The sequence below is a fragment of the Zonotrichia albicollis genome, chromosome 1 (genome assembly GCF_047830755.1).
Source record: "Zonotrichia albicollis isolate bZonAlb1 chromosome 1, bZonAlb1.hap1, whole genome shotgun sequence".
Taxonomy (NCBI): Eukaryota; Metazoa; Chordata; class Aves; order Passeriformes; family Passerellidae; genus Zonotrichia; species Zonotrichia albicollis.
The window spans coordinates 153792673-153808911 of NC_133819.1; the positions used below are offsets into that span (position 1 = coordinate 153792673).

The following is a 16239-nucleotide window of genomic DNA, read 5'->3' on the forward strand; positions in this document are numbered from 1 at the left end:
AGGAATTCCTTCCCAATATCCCATCCAACCCTGTCCTCTGGCAGTGGGAAGCCATTCCCTGTGTTCTGGCACTCCAGGCCCTTATCCAAAGTCAAGCTCAGCATCCAGATGTTCCCACCAGTGATGCTTTGCCCAGAAAATACCTTTTCATCCTCAAAGCAGTTCCCAAATCATCTCTAATTGCATCAGAGGCAAGCAGAGCTTAATTAGTTCATGGAAAAGGCTCAGATCCTCTCCTGATGGGCAAGTTTGAGTTTTTACCCCTTCGAAATTCCTGGAGATGGGAGCAGATCAGGGCTTCCATCCCATTCCCTGGTGCCAGGGAGGGATCATGGTGCAGATTTTTTGGCTGGTTGAGCTCTTGCCCATAGTTCTGGAATGTGGGCAGCATCCTCATGGATGTGGCTCTGACCAGCAGGGTTAAATTGGGATCACCTCATTCCCAAAAGTCTCTCCCCAGTGCTGCACATCCCACACCAGCTTCATCCTTGGTGCCAGCACCGTTCACAGTGAACATGGAAATCATGGATGTCACCTCCCCATGGAAGTGACCCCGTGGTGGCTTCCACAGCCCCTCAGGGCCACAGGGACCACAACAAGCCATACACCTCCCATTGCTCTGGCCACGTTTATTTGGTTCCAGCCCCGCAGAGGTAACACATACCCACACCACCACCCACCCTCACCCTCACCTGAAGATCTCAGGATCCCCCAGCTCCTCAGAGGAGCTCGCTTTGGTCTCCATCACCCCTCCTGTCCCAGAAGGGGCTCGTCCATTAGTCCTTGGCCAACTCACAGGCCCGTTTGGTGGCCGCCTCCACGGCATCCATGACGGTGGCACGGAGCGCTCCCTTCTCCAGCTGGTGCAGGGCGTGGATCGTGGTGCCCCCGGGCGTGCAGACGTCCCCCCGCAGCTTGGCCGGGTGCTCCCCCGTCTCCAGCAGCATCTTGGCTGCACCCTAGGGAACACCAGGACACCAAAAGGTCAGATTTGGGACTTGCCAAATTCCCCTTTGCACAGTTGGATGGCTGTGATGGTGTTCACAGGGGTCCGAGGATGAGGGAAGAGATGAGGATCTGACTCCATGTTTCAGAAGGCTTAATCCACTATTATTTTATCATATATATTATATTATAACTATACTGAAAGAATAGAAGAAAGGATTTCATCAGAAGGCTAGCTAAGAATAGAAAAAGAAGGAATGAATAACAAAGGCTTGTGTCTTGGACTCTCTGTCTGAGCCAGCTCACTGTGATTGGCCATTAATTAGAAACAACATGAGACCAATCACAGATGCACCTGTTGCATTCCACAGCAGCAGATAATAATTTTGTTCCTGAGGCCTCTTGGCTTCTCAGGAGGAAAAGGATTTTTCAGAAAATACCATGGCTACAGATGGCATCACCATCCCAACACCCCCGTGGCGAGGGACTGTCCCACCGCCACGCCCTTCGCCCTTCTGGTGGCTTCATTTTTGCTTCCAAGAGGGGAAACTGAGGCAGAGCAGCTTCCAGCACCTCCTCCCTCATCCCAAGGCAGGAATGGAGCCCAGGGGGAGGAGGAAAGGGGGAGATTTCAGTGTGTTCCAAGGACTCACCAGCAGCGTCTGCGCCGCGATCCTGCTGGCCAAGGCGCCCGGCATTCCCATCTTCACCGCGCCCTCGGCCAGCGCCTCGGCAAACAGGTAAACCTGGGAAGAGGAGAGCATCCAGGGGTGAGCCTGGAGCAAGGAGGGGACACCCCAAATCCCAGGACAGCATCCCCGGTCCCTCTGGCTTACGTAGGCCACGCCGCTGCCGCTGAGCCCGGTGTGGATGTCGATGTAGGACTCGGGGACCTCCTCGCAGAGGCCGCAGGAGGACAGGAGGCTCTGGAGCAGCGCGGCTTCCTCGTCACCCGCGTTGCTGCCCCGGGAAAAGACCATGGCCCCTGCCTGCACCACGCAGGGCAGGTTGGGCATGATCCGCAGCACTTTGGTCCCGGGAGGGAGGAGCTGGGAAAAGATGGGGATGGGAGAAGGGGGGCCAGCCATGGGGAGCACCCAAAGGTGACCGGAGACACCGGGCGGTGTCACCCATCAGGCTGGCGGAGAAGGGAGGAGCACGGGGAGGGAGCTGGAGGGGCAGCTGGGAGGGGACAAGGCCACAGAGGCGTGTCCTGCGTGGGCCTGGGTGCAAATGGTGGAGAAAGGAGAGGAGGAGGAAAGGAGGAAAAGGAGAATGAGAGATGAAAAATAAGGCAGAGAGAAAGGAAAGGAGGAAGGAGGAGGAGGAGGAGGAGAGGGAGAGGGAGAGGGAGAAGGAGAAGGAGAGAAGGAGAAGGAGAGAAGGAGAAGAAGGAGAGAAGGAGAAGAAATGAAGGAGAAGGAGAGAAGGAGCTGGAGGGGCAGCTGGGAAGGGACAAAGCCACAGAGGTGTGTCCTGCATGGGCCTGAGTGCAAATGGAGGAGAACAGAGAGGAGGAGGAGGAAAGGAGGAAGAGGAGAATGAGAGATGAAAAATAAGGAAGAGAGATAGGAGGAGGAGATGGAGAAGAAGAAGGGGAGAAGAAGGAGAAGGAGAGAAGGGGAGAAGGAGAAGGGGAGAAGGAGGTGGGCAAGGGAAAAGGAGAGAAGGAGGAGGAGGTGGATGAGGAGGAAAAGGAGAAGGAGAAGGAAGAAGAGGAAAAAGAGGAGAGGAGGAGAAGGAGAGAAGAAGGAGGAGGAGAAGGGAAAACAAGCAAAAGGAGAGAAGGAGAAGGAGAAGGAGAAGGAGAAGGAGAAGGAGAAGGAGAAGGAGAAGGAGAAGGAGAAGGAGAAGGAGGACCAGGATGAAGACAAGGGAAAAAAAAGAGAGAAGGATGAGGAGGTGGATGAGGAGGAAGAGGAGGAGGAGAAAAAGGAGGAAGAGGAAAAAGAAGGGGAGGAGGAGGAGGAGAAGGAGGAGAAGAAAGGAAAACAGAAGAAAAAGGAGAGGAGGAGGTGGAGAAGGAGAAGGAGAAGGAGAAGGAGAAGGAGAAGGAGAAGGAGAAGGAGAAAAGAAGGAGAAGGATGAGGAGAAGGGGAGAAGGAGAAGCAGGATGAGGACAAGGAAAAGGAGGAGAGAAGGAGGAGGTGGATGAGAAGGAGAAGGAAGAGGAGGAGGAGGAGAAGAAGGGAAAACAGAAGCAAAAGGAGAGGAGGAGGAGAAAAGAAGGAAAAGGATGAGGAGAAGGAGAAAAAGAGGAGCAGGAGAGGAGAAAAGGAAAAGGAGGAGAAGGAGAAAAGAAGGAAAAGGAGGAGAAGGAGAAAAGGAGGAAAAGGAGGAGAAGGAGAAAAGGAGGAGCAGGAGAGAAGGAGAAAAGAAGGAAAAGGAGGAGAAGGAGAAAAGGAGGAGCAGGAGAGAAGGAGAAAAGGAGAAAGAGAAGGAGGAGTCTCACCCGCTGCAGTGTCTGGATGGTGACACCAGCCACCAGTGACACCATGATGTGCTGGGGCCCCACAGCAGGACGGATCTCCTCCAGGACACCCGGCAGGATGTGGGGTTTGGTGGCCAGGAAGACCAGGGTGCTCCTGTACATCACTTCCAGGTTGCAGTGCGTGGTCCTGCAGCCCAACTCCTGCCCAGGGACAGGGAGAGGGATCAGCACCCCCAAAAATAGCATCCCAAAAACAGCATCCCCACGGTAACGGCACATCCAGAGGCAGAGACACAGCCTGGGGACCTGCTCTGGTCACAAAGCCACCGAGGCTCTGCCTGGATCTCACCCAGATCTGGAAAGGATGAGCCAAACCCCTCCTGAGTGTGGGGGAAAGGGTGCTCTGAGCCCACAGTGAGGGGCACCCCAAAATCTCCCACCCCCGGGCCCCACTCACCCGCCAAGTGCCCAGGTTTCTGTCCGAGGGAGCGCTGGCCAGGACGTTGCTGGCTGGAACCTTCCCTGGGGGGACACAGGGCATGGGGTGAGCGGCCAGGGTGGCCCCAGGGTTGGGGGGACACCTCAGCACAGCCCAGACACCCCAATTTCCACCAGGATGTGATTCCCACCATCCCAGCATGATCCCAAAGGGGGACATGGAGCAAAGGGGGCTGGCACTAGTTGTGTCAGGGTGTAGTGACAACGGAGGTGGCCCTAATGGGCAGGGCTGTCCCCACACTGTGCTATGGGACAGGGACAATCTGGGACACACGGGGAGCAGGGACAGGGCTGGGCACTCACTGTCTGTGGGACAGGGATGTCCAAATGTCCCCACACTGATCTGGGGGACAGGGATAGGACAGGGCTGTCCCAATGTCCCCACACTGATCTGGGGAACAGGGACTGGGATAGGACAGGGCTGTCCCAATGTCCCCCCACTAAACTGTGGGACAGGGATGTCAGGGAGAGGCAGGACAGGGCTGTCCCAATGTCCCCACACTAATCTGTGGGACAGGGACACCAGGGAAGAGCACAGTCCCCAGGGGAAGAGTGGCAGGAAAGGGCTGTCCCCATGTCCTCCCAGTGCAGGACACGAACCCGGGGAAGGGCTGGGACCTTGGGAATAGGCCAAGACAGGGTTGTCCCCGTGTCCCTCCAATGGAACACAGGGACCTGGGGAAGGGCTGGGACCTTGGGAATAGGCCAAGACAGGGCTGTCCCCATGTCCCTCCAATGGAGCACAGGGACTCGGGGGCGGGCTGACACTTTAGGAACGGGCCAGGACAGGGTTGTCCCCACATTCCTGCACTGGAGGACAGGGACCCGGGGGCGTGCTGACACTTTAGGAACGGGTCAGGACGCGACTGTCCCCATGTCCCTCCACTGGACAGCAGGGGAGAGAGTGCAGGGAGCGTCCGGAGCAGCGCTGTCCCCATGTCCCCTCACACTTCCCCGCGCCACAGGACACGCCGGGAAGGCGCCAGACCGGGACTGTCGCCGTGTCCCCTTCCCTGCCCGTGTGTCGCGGCCGCCCCCCGTGCCGTACCCGCCTGCAGCAGCCCCCGGACGAGTCCCCCGGCCATGCGCCCGGCGCCCACGAACCCGACCCACAGCCCGGGCTCCTCCATCGCTGCGCGAGGCCACGCCCCAGAGCCACACCCCCGGCGCTGATTGGGCTCAGGCAGCCACGCCCCGCTCTTCTATTGGTGGACCCGGTGTTAAGGGGCGGGGTGAACAGGGTAAAGAGGGGAAACTGCGCAGGCGCCGGCGCCACGCGGTTCGCGCAGGTGCACGCGTGGGGGTCCTGGAGGGAGTTTCCAAATTTTTCCCAAACCTTTTCCAAACCTTCCCCGCAGCGCTCAGTGGAACCCTGGCACCCCTGGGGCTACGAGGGGACCCCCACCACGGGGGTGGGGACTAAATTTGGCCGTGAGGGAGGTCCCCAAAGTTGTCCGTGGATGTGGGAGGTGCTTCCCACTCTCCTGGCCCCACAGGTTCCCCCACCCGCCGGCATCCACGGGTTTGTGGGGGTACTTTCTGAGAGGATCCCTAATTTGTCCCCAAATCCCCTAATTTGTCGGTGGATGTGGGAGCTGCTACCCATTCCAGGGTGCTCCACACCCACCAGCATTCCTGGGACTATCGGATATTCCCCTGGTGGGAGGGACCCTGAAATTTGGGGAGGGGGATCCTGTAATTTGTACATGAATATGGAGGGGTTTTCCCCACTATCTTTGCCCCACAGGACCCCCTCCGTTCCCATCATGCTGCTCCAGAGCTCCTGGGCTGTGCTGCTCCTCTGCGCCACTGCTGGGTTTTGGGGGTGGCTGGGCCTCGCTGCCCCCCCAGAGAAGGTGGGGACCCCCCCTCAGAGCTGGGGTTCACCCCAAAAATCCCCCTCAAGACAACCACGGGTGACAGCCGGTTCTGGGATGAAGCCACATCCCAGGAAATGTCACACCTGCGCTCCTGTTACGGGCTGGTGGCTGTGGGAGTCCCTCTGGCTGGGGAATTTGGATTCTGGGATCCCCTATCCTGGGCAGCCTCTTTGTTTGGTGTAGGGATGGTTTTTTGGGGGTGAAGGCCAAATTCAGGGGTCAGTTCACACCTTTTTCCATATTTTAGATCCCCAAACCCCCTCCTCTGTCCCCCCATCGTGTGCTGGGAGCACCCAGGGGTGCATTTGGGGTGTCCATGGGGAAAACCAGCATTTCCCCATCATCACCTCCCAAATATCCACCTCAGGAGGAGCTCTGGGAGACCTGGATGAGGTCAGCTCTGGATGAGATCCCCGCGGCGCAGCTCGTGCAGGACATCACCCACCGGATGGGTATGAGCGAAGGTTGGGATGCTGCAACATTCCCATATCCCACTTGGGGACTGATCCAACCCCTTTTCCCACCCCACAGGGAATGGGAGCAGCCGTGGGGCTGCAGAGCTCCAGGGAGGACACCAGGTTGTCCCATCCAACCTCCATCAGGAGCAGGAAAGACCTCAGGATGTTCATCCCCAACCAGGTGGGAACACAGCAAATCCCATTCCCAGGTCTTTTCACACTGGGGTGCATCTTCCCCAGCTCATCCCACTGCTGTTTCCATCTTTTCCATGTCCAGAGAGCATCCTGGTCCTTCAGGAGGTGATGGAGAAGCTGCAGAGGGTCAACCAGAGCCTGGAGCTGATGCTGACAGCCTTGGAAAATGCACAAAGCCGGCTGGAAAAGCACCTGGAACACCTCAAAGCCATCCCTGACCTGGATGGTGAGCGGGAATGAGGGCTGGAGGATCGGTGGGAGCTGCTGGATTCCAACACCAGGCTCTTCTTCCTCATCCCACAGGTCAGAGCCAAAGTGTCATCTCCTCCTGCATCCCACACAGCTCATACTTCACGCTCCTGGTTCTCCCACTAGTGCCAGCATCATTCCAGGCCACCTTTCTCCTCCTCTTCCTCGCTTCCAGCGCCCTCGGCATCCCAGCAATCTCCACTCTTCTGGTCCTGGCTGCAGCAGGTGGGGACAAGTGTGGGGACAGTGGTTGGGGACACAGCACCCTTGGGGAGGGGCTCTGTCCACTCTCAACCTCTTGTTTTCCCACAGGGCATTGGCTGCTGGCATCCGGCTGCCGTGGTGCCGGAAGGATCCGGACAGGGGTTCCCCGGGAAAAGGCTCGGTTCCGGCTCACCTCCACCCCAGAGAGGTAGGAGATGGTTGAGGAGGTGGCATGGAAGCACTGGGAGCTGCTGGGTCCCATCCTTGGTGTCCCATCCTGGATTTTCCACCCTGGATTTCCCACCCTGGAGCCATCTGTCAGAAGTTCTCAGGAAGGGGACAGGACACATCTTGGTGGCTTCCCTATGGCTTTCAGACACCTTATCCCAACTCGTTGCACCATTTCTGTTCAGATGTTCCATCTGGGATGTTCTACCCATCCTTGGTGCCTCATCCTGAATTTCCCATCCTGGATGTTCCACCCTGGAGCCATCTGTCAGAAGTTCTCAGGAAGGGACAGGACACATCTTGGTGGCTTCCTTAGATAGGACACATGTGGCTTTTGAACCCCTCATCCCAACTCGTTGCACCATTTCTGTTCAGATGTTCCATCTTGGATGTCACATCCTTGGTGCCTCATTCTGAATTTCCCATCCTGGATGTTCCACCCTGGAGCCATCTGGCAGAGGTCTCCAGGGAAGGATAGGGCACATCTTGCATGGCTTTCCCACAGGTTTTGGGCATCTCATCCCAACTCCATATCCTGTTTCTGGTCAGATGTTCCATCTTGGATGTCCCATCCTTGGTGCCTCATCCTGGATTTTCCACCCTGGATTTTCCACCCTGGAGCCATCTGGCACAAGTTCTCAGGAAGGGACAGGACACATCTTGGTGGCTTCCCTATGGCTTTCAGACACCTCATCCCAACTCCTTGCACCATTTCTGTTCAGATGTTCCATCTGGGATGTTCTACCCATCCTTGGCGCCTCATCCTGAATTTCCCATCCTGGATGTTCCATCCTGGAGCCATCTGTCAGAAGTTCTCAGGAAGGGACAGGACACATCTTGGTGGCTTCCCTAAGGCTTTTAGACACTTCATCCCAACTCCTTGCACCATTTTTGTTCAGATGTTCCATCCTTGGTGCCCCATCCTTGGTGCCTCCTCCTGAATTTCCCTGGATGTTCCACCCTAGAGCCATCTAGCAGTTGTTCTCAGGAAGGGACAGGACACATCTTGTGGCTTCTCTACGGCTTTTAGACACTTCATCCCAACCTCTTGCACCATTTCTGTTCAGATGTTCCATCTTGGATGTCTCATCCTGAATTTCCCATCCTGGATGTTCCACCCTGGAGCCATCTGGCAGAGGTCTCCAGGAAAGGACAGGACACATCTTGGATGGCTTTCCTACAGGTTTTGGGCACCTCATCCCCACTCCATGACCTGTTTCTGGTCAGTGTCACAGCCCTGGATGTTCCACCCTGGAGCCATCTGGCAGAGGTCTCCAGGAAAGGACAGGACACATCTTCGATTGCTTTCCTATGGCTTTTGGGCACCTCATCCCAACTCCTTGCACCATTTTTGTTCATATGTTCCATCTGGGATGTACCCCCATCTGAGACGTTCCACCCATCCTTGGTGCCTCATCCTGAATTTCCCTGATTGTTCCACCCTGGAGCCATCTGGCAGAAGTCTCCAGGGAAGGACAGGACACATCCTGATGACCTTCCTATGGCTTTGGGGCGTCTCATCCCCACTCCATGACCTGTTTCTGGTCAGTGTCACAGCCCTGGGTGTCCCATCCTGGAGCCATCTGGTAGAGGGTCTCCAGGAAAGGACAGGACACATCCTGGTGGTTTTCCTATGGCTTTTGGGCACCTCTTCCCAACTCCCTGACTTATTTCTGCTCAGAGAAGGGTGTGGAGAGGCTGCAGAGGTTCATGTCTCCATGGTGGTGGTGACACAGAAGCCACCAAGGTAACAGGAGTCCGATTTTCCTTCTTTCCACACAGGGAATGCGATATGGAGCTGCTGCAAGAGGAGTTGGACAGGATGGAGATGAGCTGCCTGCAGAATGAGAGGCGCCCACAAGGTGGGATCTGTGGTGGCTGTGGGACAAGGATCCAAAGTCCTGACACGTCCCTATCTTGTGCTGGGACATGTGTGTTATCCCAGTGTCCCCAAGCTCTGCCAGGGCATGTGCCACCACCCCAGAGTGTCCCCATCCTCCACCTCAGAGGGTATCTCCACCCCTGCCTTGTTCTTGCAGAGCCTTCACACCCGGAGCAGCCCCAGGAGGTGGCCAGGGACATTCCCAAATTCACAGGGCAGGTGTCACCTGACCCTGATGGCCAGAGGACAACACCGAGCTCGTGTGGGGTAAGGTGCTGGGTGGGATGTCCCCATGTTGGTGTTGTCCCCCAAAATCTGCTCTTGGGGACCCCCTGGGTCTCACTGAGGGTCAGGTCCTCCAAGGTTGGGGTGTCCTCACCGTGGTGGCACCTCAGCATGGGGCAGACAGACAGGGCTGGGGACATGACATACAGAGAGGAATTTGGGGTGGAAGACGGTGTCCTGAAGGATGGCCAAGGCACCCCAGGGGACAAGGGACATCTGCAGGAACCGCCTTCTTCCCAAACCAGGTGACACCAGAGCTGGTCATGGATGCTGGGAAGCTCCTGGAGCCCAAAGCCTGCAGCCCAAGGGCCAACACGTGAGCACCAACTACCCAGAATGTCCCTTCTCCATGGCCTGGTGTCACCTCAGGGGGACACCAAGGTGCTGGTGGCTTCCTGGGGTGCTGATTGGTGTCTCCTCTGTAGGTCCCCGTGCCAGGGCCTCACCAGGGCTGGGCAGCGGTGCCGGAAGAAAGCGATTCCCGGGCTGGAATTCTGCCACATCCACACCACCAGCAGTAGCTCGGCCATGGATTCATCCCCCCGTTTTTGACCCTCTACCCCCTCCCTGAGAGGTTTTAACCCTTTTTATGGCTGTCCCAGATCCTGGTGGAGAACATGGACCCTAAGGATGCCACTGGATGTGGGTACAGGGCAGATGTTTATTAACCCACCAGTTTTATACTATTTGCATATATTTTAATAAATGCCACAATTACAGCTGGAGTCTTTCCCATTCCTGTCCTGAGACAGGGGGCTGTGGGATCATCCCCATGTGCCAAGAGCAGCAGCAAATTCCCTGCTGCCAATTCCATGCCCTGGATTCCTGATTGCCTTCCCTTTATTACACCTAATTGCAGGTAATTAATGTAGCTCATTAACAGCTCAGAGCCACCACCCTCTTGGACACAGCCACGGCGATGGCTCCAGTTGGCTCCTACCACTCAATCTGGGATTTTTTTGGGGTGCCCCAACTTTCCTCCCCCCTGCCCTGGGCGTCCTGCGCCGCTCCCAGCAGTGGGGCAGGAATGTGGGAGCTGCTCCCCAGGCTCCCATTTTTACTTTGGAAATGTCACTGTCACCCCCCCAGCCCCGTCCTCTGCCCCAGCAAAGGACAACCCTGAGTCGAAGAGGATGATCCCGGTGCCAGGCGGTCCCGGTGCCGTCACTTCCTGGCGTTGGCATAGTTGGCGTTGAACCAGGCACAGGTTTCCTTCACGGCTGGGGAGGGAGAAGATGGGATGGGTTTGGGGACTGGGAATGGATTTTGGGAGTGGATTTTGGTCACAGAATCATGGGATGGGTTTTGGGGATTGGGAATGGATTTTGGGAGTGGATTTTGGTCACAGAATCATGGGATGGGTTTGGGGACTGGGAATGGATTTTGGTCACAGAATCATGGGATGGGTTTAGGGACTGGGAAGGGATCTTAGAGAATCATGGGACAAGTTCTGGGATTGGGAATTGATTTTGGTCAGAAAATCAATGGGATGGGTTTGGGGATTGGGAATGGATTTTTGGAATTTATTTTGGTCAGAGAATCATAGGATGGGTTTGGGGACTGGGAAGGGATCTTGGTCAGGGAATCATGGAAGAAGTTTTGGGATTGGGAATGGATTTTGGTCAAAGAATCATGGGACATTTGGAGGCTCGGGAATGGCTTCTGGTCAGAAAATCACAGGATGGGTTTGGGGACTGGGAAGGAGTTTTGGAATTTATTTTGGTCAGAGAATCACTGGATGGGTTTGGGGACTGGAATGGATTTTGGTCAGAGAATCATGGAACAAATTCTGGGATTGGGAATTGATTTTGGTCAAAGAATCATGGGACATTTGGGGGATTGAGAATGGATTTTGGTCAGAGAATCATGGGATGGGTTTGGGAATGGGAATGGATTTTGGTCAGTGAATCATGGGATAGGTTGGGTTGGAAGGGACTTTTTTTAGGTCTTCTCATCCAACCATCATGCAAGGAGACACCTCCCAGGAGACCAGGTTGCTCCATGCCCCATCCAACCTGACCTTGGATATTTCTAGGGATAGAGAAACCACCACCCCTGGACAACAGATGCCAGTGTTTCACCACCCTCATTCCTCATCCAGAAAGGATGGACCACCTAGATGCCACAAAGGCTGATGGCACGGGGTAGGACCCCCGGTGTATCCTGGAGACTCTCCCATCTCACCTTTCCTGAAAGGTGTGAACTGGAATTCGGGCAGGTACCGCCGGAGCTTGGCATTGCTGGCCGTCTTCTTGAACTGCCCGTCGGACTTGGTGGTGTCAAACTGGGATGGGAAGGGTTAAGGAGGAAAAACATGTCTTGCTTTTGCTCCCTTGGTGGGAAGGATCCTCTGGATCATGGAGTCTCCCAGGGGAGCTGGTGGGAAGAGGGGCTTAGCCTTTTGTGAAGGATACAACGAGCTCTCCCCTGAATTCCATGGCCTCCGCGATGGCCTCTGCCGCTTCCCGGATGGAGACTTCATCTTCTTCTCCCACTGTGGAGAAGGGAAGGATCATGGCTGCTCCCTCATGGAGAGGGGACACCTGGGGGACAGCCAGGGCTTACCTGACAAAATGATTGGTTCCACCTCATCATATTCCCTCAGCACCCAAATGAAAAGTCGGGCCAGGTCCTGTGGAAGAGCAGACAACTCTTGGAGAGGTCACTGATGTCCCCCAACCCTCCCATCCCAAGGGGACACAACTCTGGGAATGTCCCAGGACAAGCCAGGGGGGTTCAGACCCCTCTAGGGTCCTGCCAGTGGGTCCTCCAGCCCCATTCCCTGCTTCCCAAGCCACACCTACCAGGGAATAGATGAACTGTCTCCTGGGCTTGCCTGTTCCCCAGACGGTCAGAGCAGAGCCGGACTCTGCAGGAGGAAGGAGCCATGACCACCAGAGCCACCTCCAACCACCCCGCAGAGCAGGTGGGAAAGAAAAAAACCCTCATTTCTCCCCAGAAAAAATCCCTGGAAGTCCTGCCACCCTCACGTTTGGCCAGGTAGACCTTGTGGATGAGCCCTGGCAGCACGTGGCCGTCCTCGATGTTGAAGTTGTCGTGCGGCCCGAAGACGTTGGTGGGAATGACGGCGGTGAAGCGTCGGCCGTGCTGCTCGGAATAACCCCTGGATGAGAGCGGGGAAGGGATGGTGGGTGGGCTCTCAAGCCCCTTCCTCCAGCACCCAAAAAACCCCAGCCAGCAGCACCTTCACCTGCTGAGCCCTAGGTATCTCCCAAATTTCCACCCGGAATTCCCACTGGATTCCCCTTGCCTCGAAATCCCATGGCTGCTCCCATGTCCCCAAACTCACCTGTTTTGGACATCAATCATCCTCTTGGCGTAGGAGTAGCCAAAGTTGGAGCTGTGAGGCGGCCCGTTGTGGATCTGGGAATATCAGAGCGGACAAATTAAGCAGGGGAGGGACTTTCCCTGGATTTTGTGTGGGAATGGGGACTCTCACCATGGTCTCGTCGATGGGATAGGTGGTCTTGTCTGGGAAGATGCAGGTGGAGAGGCAGGAGACCACCTTCTGCACCCCCGACTCATGGGCAGAGTGCAGGACGTTGTCGTTGATGTGGATGTTTGTCCTCTGGGAAAAGGGACATTCATCAGGATCATGGGGTCAGGGACCCCCAAATTCCTTCACCAACACCTCACAATAACTCCAGAAGCCACTGGAGCTCTGGTTTGGCACTGGGAGCAGAGCAAGCCACATCCCTGTGTGCCTACATCCCAATTTAGGGAGTGCAGCACCCCCAGGGATCCCGGCAGTGCCAATTCCGTGGGTGCTCACCCAGAAATCCAGGTTGGAGCGGATGTTTTTGAAGAGGCCTCCGACCATGGCGGCCAGGTGGATGACGTGGGTGGGCTTGTGCCTCTCAAACAGGGCTTTGGTCTCGGAGCTGCTCCTGGAATGGGAAATTTTGGGATTCATTGGGGTCGGCAGAGAAAATTGAGGTGTTTCGGAGGAAAAACCCAATCCTAGGAGAGGAAATGTTGAGGTGTGGTGGGGGCAGATTGAGGAGTTTCTAAGGAAAAACCCAATCTTGGGATGGGAAAATTTGGGATTGGGTGAGGTCAACAGAGCAGACTGGGCTCTTTTTGAGGGAAAATCAAACCCTGGAACGGAAAAATTTGGGATTAAGTGGGGTCAACAAAGCACATTGGACGATTCCAAGGAAAACCCCAGTCCTGGGATGGGAAAATTTGGGGTTTAGTGAGGCCAACAGAGCAGACTGGGGTCCTTTGGAGGAATAACAAAATCCTAGGGTGGGAAATTTTTGGGGTTTGTCAGGGCCAACAGATCAGATTTGGTTGTTTCCAAGGAAAAATCAAACACTGGAATGGGAAGATTTGGGATTCAGTGGGGTCGACAGAGCTCATTGGGGTGTTTCTGAGGGAAAAACTCAATGCTGGGATGGGAAATTTTGGAATTCAGTGGGGTCAACAGAGCAGACTGGGTTGTGCCCAAGGAAAAATCAAACACTGGAATAGGAAAATTTGGGATTTGGTGGAATTAGCAGAGCAAAATGAGGCATTTCCAAGGAAAAGCCACGTTCTGGGATGGGAAATTTTGGGTCATCAGAGCAGACTGCAGTGTTTCCTAGGAAAACCCAAATCCAGGGATAGGAAATTTTGGGTCACCAGAGCAGACTGGGGCGATTCCAAGGAAAAACCCAATCCTGGGATGGGAAATTTGGGGTTTAGTGAGGTCAACAGAGCAGACTGAGGTCTTTTTGAGGGAAAACCAAATTCCGGGATGGGAAATTTCGAGGTTTGTCAGGGTCAACAGAGCAGATTTGGTTGTTTCCAAGGAAAAATCAAACACTGGAATGGGAAAATTTGGGATTTGGTGGACAGAGCAAACTGAGGCATTTCCAAGGAAAAGCCAAGTTCTGGGATGGGAAATTTTGGGGTCACCAGAGCAGATTGGGGTGATTCCAAGGAAAAACCCAATCCTGGGATGAGAAAATTTGGGGTTTACTGAGGTCAACCCAGCAGATGGAGTCTTTTGGAGGAAAAACCAAATCCTGGGATGGGAAATTTTGGGGTTTGTCAGGGCCAAGGTTGTCAGGGTTGTTTCCAAGGAAAAATCAAACACTGGAATGGGAAAATTTGGGATTTGGTGGGATCAAGCAAATTGAGACATTTCCAAGGAAAAACAAAATCCTCAGATGCGAAATTCTGGGGTCACCAGAGCAGAACTGGGGTGTTTCCAAGGAAAAATGAAGTCCAGGTATGGGGGTTTTGGGGGTTGATAGAACAAATTCCAGGGTCTCCAAAGAAAAAACCCCAACTCACGTCAGGTCGGCGTCCCGGGAGGACACGAAGATCCACTCCTCATCCGGCTGCCCCTCTCCATCAGCCACCACTTTCTCGATGGCTCTGCCCACCAGGCCGGTGCCTCCTGTCACCAGGATGCGCTTGGTCACCTCCGTCATGGCCAAAACCCTGCAGGGAGGAGTCAGGGGGACAAGCCGGGATCACCTCGGCATGGACCACCCACACCCCATGCAGGTGGGATCGGGGTTTTGGGGGGAAATTTCTGCGTTTTTGGGCAAAAAAGGGCGTGTTTGGATATGAGGAGACTGAAACTCCTCAGCTGGAGGCCACCTGGGTGAGGGCCAGCCCTGCCACGTGGCACTGCCCGGCCTCTGGAAAGGGAGGGGCACCTGCACCCCCAGGTGTGCTCCCCAAATCTCCTTCTGCACCCCCAAAATCGCCTCCTGCACCCCAAATCTCCCCCTGCACCTCAGGGAGGCTGCATCCCAGATGTGCTCCTGAACCCCGAGTCTTGTGTCTGCACCCCAAATCTCCACCTGCACTCCAGATCTCCTTCTGTACCCCAAATGTCCTTCTGCACGCCGGGTCTGCATCCCAGATCTCCGCCTTAACCCCAAATTTCCCCCTGCGCCCCAGATCCTATGTTTGCAACCTAAACCTTCCCTGCACCCCAAATCCCAGCTCTGCACTCAGGATTGCATCCCACGCCTCCCATGCCCCTCAAACCCCAGCACTGCACCCCAAATCCCAGCTCTGAACCCAGTCCTAACCCCCACCCCTCCTCTGCACCCCAAATCCCACTCCTGCACCCCCATCTCCCCTCACCCCCTCCCGTCCCGTAGCGCGTCCCCCCTCCCAACCCACAACCTCTCGTCCCCCTGCCCTCCCCACCGTCCTGTCCCCCCACTTTGGGGACCCCCCGGTTCTCCTCCCCACCGGTCTGGGGGGGCTCCAGTCCCCACAAATGTCCCTTAATGGGGTGAGGGGCGCGTCTCACCCTCAGCTGGATTCGGAGCCACTCGGGTGCGCTCGGATCTACTCGGTTGAGTTCGGCTGCTCTCGGCTAGGTGGGAGTTCGGGTTGAGTCGGTAGGCGCTCGGCTGTATTCGGCCTCGCGCGGCTCGGCTCGGTGGGGCTCGGCTGTATTCGGCTGTGCTCGGGGCTGTTCGGCGGTGCTTCGTGGAGACTCGTCTAGGTTCGGTTGCTCTCGGCTCGGTAAGGGCTCGGCTGGATTCGGCTTCGCTCGTCTCGGCCCGGTGAGGGTTCGGCTGCGCTCGGCTTCTTCCGCCGCCGTCACCGGGCGCTGCCGCTTGGCTCATCGGGAAATGTAGTCCATGCCCGGCGTCAGGGGAAAGGAGGGGGCGCAAGGGAGAAGATTTTGGGAAGAGAGACAAGGGAAATACAGGGAAGAGAAGGGAGTGCAGGGGAAGGGAAGGAGGTGCAGGGAAGGGAATGGGGGTACAGGGACAGAAGGGTGGATGAGAAAGGGGTGCAAGTGCAGGGGAAAGGAAAAGAGAAGGGAAGAGGGTATAGGGGTTTTAAGGGGGCTTATGGGAAGGGGTGCAAAAGCAAGGAAAGGGGTGCAGGAAAGGAAGGGGGTACAAGAAAAGGGGTTTCCTAGGTGTCCACCCCAAAGGGACTCCATCAAAAGGGATTTCAATGTGAAAACGTTTTAATCACTTTTAATACACTTAAGCCGAG

General features: G+C 55.8%; 3 protein-coding genes across 5 annotated transcripts; 1 reads left to right on the forward strand and 2 right to left on the reverse strand.

Moving 5' to 3' along the window:
• Positions 1 to 618: 618 nt before the first annotated feature.
• PYCR3 (pyrroline-5-carboxylate reductase 3) lies at positions 619 to 5071 on the reverse strand. Of its 2 annotated transcripts, none has more exons than XM_074558320.1 (6): positions 4923 to 5071; positions 3834 to 3898; positions 3398 to 3577; positions 1782 to 1934; positions 1599 to 1691; positions 619 to 959 (listed from the first exon to the last, which is right to left on the reverse strand). In XM_074558320.1, exons 1-6 carry the CDS (start codon positions 5002 to 5004, stop codon positions 777 to 779), a joined length of 756 nt encoding a protein of 251 aa, XP_074414421.1. In that variant the 5' UTR covers positions 5005 to 5071; the 3' UTR covers positions 619 to 776. The 2 variants fall into 2 exon arrangements, with proteins under 2 accessions (XP_074414421.1, XP_074414414.1); XM_074558313.1 differs by having other exon boundaries at positions 623 to 959; positions 1782 to 1994.
• Positions 5072 to 5197: 126 nt separating this feature from the next.
• On the forward strand, positions 5198 to 9938 carry LOC102071745 (protein brambleberry). The gene is made up of 11 exons (XM_014265169.3): positions 5198 to 5396; positions 5622 to 5730; positions 6122 to 6206; positions 6286 to 6393; positions 6490 to 6633; positions 6711 to 6881; positions 6969 to 7068; positions 8871 to 8950; positions 9128 to 9237; positions 9501 to 9571; positions 9681 to 9938. The coding sequence occupies exons 1-11, from the start codon at positions 5335 to 5337 to the stop codon at positions 9805 to 9807; spliced, it is 1167 nt and encodes a 388-aa protein (XP_014120644.3). The 5' UTR covers positions 5198 to 5334; the 3' UTR covers positions 9808 to 9938.
• GFUS (GDP-L-fucose synthase) lies at positions 9932 to 15678 on the reverse strand. Of its 2 annotated transcripts, none has more exons than XM_005479664.4 (11): positions 15536 to 15678; positions 14557 to 14706; positions 13049 to 13163; positions 12716 to 12844; positions 12566 to 12639; positions 12246 to 12379; positions 12060 to 12124; positions 11821 to 11887; positions 11670 to 11749; positions 11440 to 11539; positions 9932 to 10475 (listed from the first exon to the last, which is right to left on the reverse strand). In XM_005479664.4, exons 2-11 carry the CDS (start codon positions 14694 to 14696, stop codon positions 10420 to 10422), a joined length of 960 nt encoding a protein of 319 aa, XP_005479721.1. In that variant the 5' UTR covers positions 14697 to 14706; positions 15536 to 15678; the 3' UTR covers positions 9932 to 10419. The 2 variants fall into 2 exon arrangements, with proteins under 2 accessions (XP_005479721.1, XP_074414452.1); XM_074558351.1 differs by lacking the exon at positions 15536 to 15678 and adding an exon at positions 15475 to 15535.
• Between the last annotated feature and the right edge of the window lie 561 nt (positions 15679 to 16239).

Bases quoted from the DNA above. Each gene is read 5' to 3' on its own strand.
- LOC102071745 (XM_014265169.3), top strand. From the start codon at position 5,335: ATGTGGGAGGTGCTTCCCACTCTCCTGGCCCCACAGGTTCCCCCACCC. The intron at 5,397-5,621 runs GTTTGTGGGGGT...TTTGCCCCACAG, and splicing joins CCACCCGCCGGCATCCACGG to GACCCCCTCCGTTCCCATCA. The intron at 6,634-6,710 runs GTGAGCGGGAAT...CTCATCCCACAG, and splicing joins AGCCATCCCTGACCTGGATG to GTCAGAGCCAAAGTGTCATC.
- GFUS (XM_005479664.4), bottom strand. From the start codon at position 14,696: ATGACGGAGGTGACCAAGCGCATCCTGGTGACAGGAGGCACCGGCCTG. The intron at 13,164-14,556 runs GTGAGTTGGGGT...TTCCCATTCCAG, and splicing joins TCCCGGGACGCCGACCTGAC to GAGCAGCTCCGAGACCAAAG. The intron at 12,845-13,048 runs GTGAGCACCCAC...CCCTTTTCCCAG, and splicing joins GCTCCAACCTGGATTTCTGG to AGGACAAACATCCACATCAA.
- PYCR3 (XM_074558313.1), bottom strand. From the start codon at position 5,004: ATGGAGGAGCCCGGGCTGTGGGTCGGGTTCGTGGGCGCCGGGCGCATG. The intron at 3,578-3,833 runs GTGAGTGGGGCC...GTCCCTGGGCAG, and splicing joins GAAACCTGGGCACTTGGCGG to GAGTTGGGCTGCAGGACCAC. The intron at 1,995-3,397 runs GTGAGACTCCTC...ATCTTTTCCCAG, and splicing joins CCATCCAGACACTGCAGCGG to CTCCTCCCTCCCGGGACCAA.